The sequence below is a fragment of the Erinaceus europaeus genome, chromosome 17, assembly GCF_950295315.1.
Source record: "Erinaceus europaeus chromosome 17, mEriEur2.1, whole genome shotgun sequence".
In the NCBI taxonomy this organism is placed as follows: Eukaryota; Metazoa; Chordata; class Mammalia; order Eulipotyphla; family Erinaceidae; genus Erinaceus; species Erinaceus europaeus.
Genome location: NC_080178.1, coordinates 715,418 through 721,671, shown reverse-complemented (window position 1 = coordinate 721,671; position 6,254 = coordinate 715,418). Strand labels below are relative to the sequence as shown.

The following is a 6,254-nucleotide window of genomic DNA, read 5'->3' as shown; positions in this document are numbered from 1 at the left end:
ACCCACAGGCCCAGCCCGGGACCCAGGCTGCTGGCCGACCAGCAGGGACTGTCCGAGGGCAGGTAGGCGGCGGGTGCACCTGGCATGCTGCCCCACGAGGCGTGCTGGCGGCTACGGGCAAACTCGGGCCAAGGGTGGGCTGGCTACTGCCCAGCCTCCTGTCCTGGGGTGGCCCGTCCCCGGGTGCCCAGTCCCCGGGTGCCCAAGCCCAGGCCAGCCGAATGGCAGGGTGGGGCCTCCTTCCCGAGAGCCGGCCTCCAGGCACAAGGTTGTGGTGCGGGCACCCTTCAGGTAGCTCTGGCCGTGATCCCTAGGGTTGGGTTGTCCTCTTCCGCCCAAGGTGGCACGTCTGTTCCTGCAGCCCCACCCCTGCCCGCCGGCCCATCTGCAGGAGACACGTGTGGAGTCTGGACTGAAGAAGTTTATTGTTCCGGAACTAAAGTCGCTCAGTTATCTGACAGGGTACATGGGGGGAGGGCTGGTCCAGTCGGGGCTGCCGGCGTGCGACCCGGGCACAGCACGGGGGCTAGTGAGAGGTATTGCTTGTGGGGCCCCACGGAGTGGCCCCTCCCGCCCGCCACGGCCCGGCGTCCTGTGTCCTGTGGGAGCACCCAGCCACGGGGGCCGGCGGAATGAGTGGGGAGTCTGCCGACAGGCCGAAGCGAGCAGACTCTTACAGCAAAGGCATGCGGTCAGGCTGCAGCCGGCCCGGGCCCGCACCCCACCCAGGGCACGGGTCCCCACCGCCCGGCACCCGCGCCGGTTTGCTTTGATTCTTTTGTCAATTTTTTTTCAATTTTTTTGTCATTTTCATTAAAAAAAAAAAAAAAAAAAACCTGCAATGCCAATGTAGGTGGGGGCCGGCCTGGGACCTCCTGCCCTCCCTGGGCCACTCTGGGCCACAGAGCAGAGCTGGCAGAGCTTTCTGCGCTGTTCTGTAAATAAATGTGTGTGTGTGTGTGCACGTGTGTGTGTGTGTATGCGGGTGTGTGTGCGGGTGTGTACGCGTGTGTGCGCGTGTGTGCGTGTATGTGTGCATACGTGTGTGTATGCATGTGTGTATGCGGGTGTGTGTGCGGGTGTGTACGTGTGTGTGTATGTGTGCGTGTGCGTACGTGTGTGTGCGTATGCGTGCTCGCGTAGAAGTGACCAAGAGCAAGGAACTCAAACACCAAACTAGCTGGGCCCCCGCACCCCCCCCACGCCCTTTCCAAAAACAACCAAGAAAAAAGTTTATAAAAATATCTTGCAGGAATTCTTTTAAGTTTACAGTAGCTCGTCGCCTTGCCGCCCCCACCTGCCACCGTGCCCCAGAGCCCCCCGCCGAGGACGCACGGACGGACGGACGGATGGATGGATGGCAGCGGAGCCCGCTGCTGCCCTTCCCTGAACAGAGAAGTGAAGAAACTCAATAAGTTAAACGGCAAATAAATAACACTGATGTGGGCGCCCGCAGAGTCCGCGGTGCCCGGCGGTGTGGGGCGGGCGGGCGGGCCGCGGGGAGGGGCGGGCAGCGCCGGTCCACAGCTGCTTCGCCGCATCCCCGGACGGGGCTGGCTTCCTGGAGGGGTCCCCGGGCATGCGGGCGGGGGGCGTCCACACAGCTGCCGTCCAGCGCCGGGTCCGCAGAGCCCAGAGGCGCCTCGTGGAGGGGCCGTGTTAACTTTTCGGGGCAGTTCCTGGTGTCAGAGCGGAAACAGTGGTGGTGTCAGACACGGCAGGGCAGAGACGGCAAGAGGGAGAGAGAGTGGGCACGGGCGGCCTGCAGGAGCCGGCCCCCGGTGCCCCCTCTCCCTCCTCCCCGGCTTCGCCACGGTCACGGTCCGAGGGCTGGGCGGGCCGCGGGGAGGGGCTATGTGGCTAAGGCTGCCCAGGGCGGGCGGCGGCTGGCCCTGTCTCAGTCGGGTGCTCGGCGTCCCCTGCAGGGCGGGCGGCGGCCACGGAGTCGCCCAGCGGACCGTGGGCACTCCGCCTGGCGGGCGTGCTGGGGGCCGGGGCCGCCTGCCCGTTCTTCTCGTCTGAAAAAAGTTGTTTAATTACGTCAAAGAAGTTACTCAATGGGCTGCCTGGGTACACAGAACAGAAGACAAAAGGAAAAAAGGGGAGAGAAAGAGGGAGGGAGGGAGGGAGAGAAAGAAGTAATGAACGGAGGAGGCCTGGAGGAGGGAGCCCAGAGAGAGGTGAGTGAGGGCTGAGATGGGAGTGGGCAGGCGGCAGCCAGCGGCCAGCGGGAGGGCGGGCAGAGGGCACTGAGGCCAGGCGCCCCCACGGCCAGGCAGCCCGACTCCGGAGTGCTCACTCGGCACAGCGGCCGCCCCAGGGTGGCCACGGCCCCTCTGGCACCCAGCTAGCCCCGGCCACACGGCGGCGTGGACACAGCAGCAGACAGACAGATGGACGATGGGTGGCCAGGCATGGAGTGCTTGCGTGGGGAGCTGGGGGCAGGCAGCCGGTGCGGCCCGGGGACGGGCGCGTGGGCAGGAATGGTGGCGCCCCGGGGCCTGCGCTCCCCGCTGGGAGCCTGGGGCCTCTCCCTGAAGGTGCAGTGCCCAGGGGCACGTGGACAGGACCCCCGGGACCCCGGCCAGAGCCGCGCTGGGGCCCCGCTGGCCCTCGCCCCGCCCCGTGGGCCTCGGGCCCGCAGGCCAGCAGCTGGGGAGGGACGTCCTGGGGCTGAGCAGCGGTGGCAGGTGGGGTGCCAGGCGGGGCCCCGTGAGCGGGAGGGGTTCTTACCACATTTGGAAAGCCTCCCCGTCATCATCTCCATACAGTTAGTGGTGTCTGGAGCACAGAACCAAGAAAGGGGAGACATGAGAATGGCGGCCCAGAACCTCGGGCAGGGCCGGGGCCTGCGGGGCTGGGGGGGCACCGGGCCTGGGCCTGAGGACGGGGCGAGCCAGGGCCAGGCCAGAGCAGGAAAGGGGCAGCTGGTGGGCGGTGGGCCGTGGGCCCCAGGGGCTGGAGCTGAGTGAACCCTGACAGCCCGGCAGAGGCCGCGCAGGGGCCTAGGCGCAGGGGTGCGGCTCTGCTAGTGCGAGTCCCGGGCTGGACCGTGGTGGGCGGGGCCACACTGTAGGCGGAGCTTCTGGTACCTGCTGTGCAGCTCCGGAAATGGCTACAGCTGATGGGAGAGGGGTGGGGCCCGGGGCTGAGTGGGCGGAGCTGCGGGGGTGGTGGGTGGGGCTACTGGGGATGGTGGGTGGGGCTCAGTGCTGTGGGCGGGGCTACTGGGGATGGTGGGTGGTGCTGCTTGGAGTGGCCGGTGGGGTCAGGAGTGGGTGGTGGTGTGGGCGTGTTCGGGGGGGGGGGGGGGGAGGGGGGTTGGTGGGCGGGAATCCAGAAACAGGTGTTAGCCGGGCCTCTGGGGAGTGGGTGGGGCTGTCTGCCTGGTGGGCAGTGCCATCTGCCTGGTGGGCGGGGCTCCACTGAGTGGGTGGGGCTCTGGTGTGGCTGCCTTCTTGTGGGCGGGGCTCTTGCGAGTGGGTGGGACTGCCTTCTTGTGGGCGGGACTCCAGCGAGTGGGCGGGGCTGCCTTCTGTGGGTGGGGCTCCAACGAGTGGGCGGGGCTGCCTTCTGTGGGCGGGGCTCCAGCGAGTGGGCGGGGCTGCCTTCTGTGGGCGGGGCTCGTGAGGCTGTGCAGCAGGGCCTCTCTGGCAGTGCTACACATCACATCAGCCAAGCAGGGCTGGAGCGCAGCCCCAGGCCAAGCCCCTGCTCCTGGTCCCTGGATGCCTGGCCTCCCTCACCTGCTCTGTGCGGGAAGCTTGGAGCACAGCTGTGCTGGCGTCCCTGTGGCTGCCTCTGCTCCCCCACCCACACTGGCAACCCTTTCTGGTAGAGTCTGGCCGGGCTGGGGGGTGGGAGGACGCCAGGGGCCTCCATGGGCCTGAGCTGGGTGAGGGTGTCCTCAGACCCCCTCTGGCCGGGCACCACCAGGTGGCACCGGGGGTGGCACACATTTCTTGCAGACAGTCAAGCCTGCCTTCCCACAGTGCCTCTGGGACCAAGTGTGCAGCTCCAGGTGGGGAGCCGGGCATGGGGGGTGCACAGGGGACCCCGCAGCTCCTGGAGGAGAGGGGGTGCACCCAGGGTCTCCAGGAGGGACGTGGGGGTGAGTGCAGGGGTAACTGGGCCAGAGCCAGGGCCTTTGGGGGGCAGGACAGGGTCCCCACAGACAGAACCACAGTGGCCCCAGGAGCTGCGTCCACATGCAGGGCAGAGGGCTGCCAGTCGGGCATCCGGCTGCTGCGTCTCCCCAGCTTCGGGCTCCCTGCCAGCACCACCCTGCCTGACCAACAGCCTTGAAGGCCGGGGCTGGAGCTGCCCCCCCGCCCGCCTGCCCCACGCCAGCCTCTGGGCCATGGTACAGCGGTGAGGTGCCAAGTACAGTGTGTGAGACAGGCGATGAAATGAGCACGGGGAAACCCCACACAGAAGCACAGAACGTGACCCCAGAAGACTGGGACAGGGCCCAGCGCGGGGGCTGGGAGGCCGCTGGCCAGACCCCCGGCTCCAGGGCTCTGCCTGGCTACACACTCCACGGTGCCCGCCCACCGCCGGCACGTCCACGCCCAGGGCCTCCGGGCCCAGGCTGCCCCTCAGACAAGCCCCCCAGGCCCCGCGGAAGCTCCCCCACTTCACGGGCCCTGAGGCCGGACAGCCGTGCGCGGCAGGAGGGTGGCTGGGAGCGCCTGACCACGGCCGCCTCGAGGCTCACGGGGATCCCCGAGAAGGGCCGGGCTCCCAGCCTGACCTCAGCCGGTGCCGACTGCCTGTGTCCAGCTGCGTAGCTGGGTGCCGGCCAGGGCCGGGGCTGCCTGCTGTCTGAGGCCCTGCCGGAGCCCCTCCCGCCCGGCGGCGGGGCCGGACACCTTACCTGCCCGAGTCACAGGCTACTCTCGTAGCTGGTGGCCACCTTCTGGCCCTTAAGCCCAGCACCCCAGCTTAGTCCTGGCGCTGGCGGGGGGGGTTCTATGTGGACAAGAGGCACCTTTCAGTGCTGCGCTGGGCCCTACCTCCCGGAGCAGCGCGAGGCCGAGCCCGGCTCACCTGACAGGTGCGGGGCGGCCGGCGGGTCGTGGGAGCTGAGCAGCTGCGCCTGGATGGTCTCCACCACCCTCTTGAAGCGGCGGCTGGGGCCTGGGGGAGAGGGGTGCTCAGCTGACGGTGGAGGCCACTGCGGCGCCCACACCACCTCCGGCAGGGCCGCCGTCCTCACCCGACAACAGCGTGAAGGTGACGGAGTAGATGCCGTTCTCCTTCTGCGCCTGTGTGCCCTCCGTGTAGGTGATGTCCACCTGGAACTTGACCGGCTTCTGGAACACGGCCGGGCCGCCCGGTGCCTTGTACTCTGCGCGGAAGCTCGTCTGCGAGATGACGCTGTGGCCCAGGCTGGGGATCTGCAAGCAGGATGCAGTGAGACGGACCTCTACCCGAACGGGGCCGGCCGGCGGGGACCCTGAGCGGACCCCCACCCCGGCCGACCGGCGCGGACCCTGAGCTGGACCCCCACCCGGGCCGGCCGGCGGGGACCCTGAGTGGACCCCCACCCCACCTGGGCCGACCAGCGGGGACCCTGAGCGGACCCCCACCCCACCCGGGCCGGCCGGCGGGGACCCTGAGCTGGACCCCCACCCCACCCGGGCCGACCGGCGGGGACCCTGAGTGGACCCCCACCCCCACCCCACCCGGGCCGGCCGGCGGAGACCCTGAGCGGACCCCCACCCCACTGACCGGCCAGCGGGGACCCTGAGTGGACCCCCACCCCACCCGGGCTGGCCAGCGGGGAGCCTGAGCTGGACCCCCACCCTCCACCCCAGGCTGGCAGGGCCTGGGGGGAAACGGGGGGAGGGGTTGAGGGGCACCAGGGGCGGCTCACCGACAGGAAGGCATGCACGATGTCAGCCTTGATGGAGCTCAGAGGCTTGTCCCTCATCACCAGGAAGATCTGCTCCTCCTTCTCCAGGTTGATGAAGTTCCCAAACCATGACTTCTTGGCCAGCCTGGGGGCGGGGGCCTGATCAGGGACGCCCCCACCGGACACCAGCCAGGCCCTGATACAGCGTCTCCTGCCGCCTGCCCCCCCATGTCCGCCCACTGCCCACAGGCCACTGTGCGCATACAGTGGGGCAGCTGTGCCCCTGCCCCTCCGCAGTGGTCACCCTGCCACCGGGGTCATTGACGACTGGCCCCCAGACTTAAGGACAGGCCCATGGCCCATTGCCCCCACCCCTGAGCTGGGCTGGCCGCCAGCA

The 6,254-nt window shown here is 68.9% G+C and overlaps 1 protein-coding gene across 10 annotated transcripts in view; it reads right to left on the bottom strand.

Annotated features, from left to right (window-relative positions):
• Positions 1 to 1,242: 1,242 nt before the first annotated feature.
• Positions 1,243 to 6,254, bottom strand: part of BRSK2 (BR serine/threonine kinase 2) — a 42,976-nt gene continuing 37,964 nt past the window's right edge. For 3 of the 10 annotated variants that reach the window (XM_060177260.1, XM_060177258.1, XM_060177264.1), the window contains 5 exons: positions 5,879 to 6,002; positions 5,219 to 5,399; positions 5,050 to 5,139; positions 2,734 to 2,781; positions 1,827 to 2,066 (listed from right to left, as the gene is read on the bottom strand). In XM_060177260.1, the coding sequence (XP_060033243.1) occupies positions 1,861 to 2,066; positions 2,734 to 2,781; positions 5,050 to 5,139; positions 5,219 to 5,399; positions 5,879 to 6,002 (649 nt within the window). In that variant the 3' untranslated portion in view covers positions 1,827 to 1,860. Of the gene's footprint in view, positions 1,680 to 1,826; positions 2,067 to 2,733; positions 2,782 to 4,875; positions 4,972 to 5,049; positions 5,140 to 5,218; positions 5,400 to 5,878; positions 6,003 to 6,254 lie in introns of those variants that run through there. The other 7 variants (XR_009545698.1, XR_009545696.1, XM_060177261.1 and 4 more) reach the window with 5 other exon arrangements.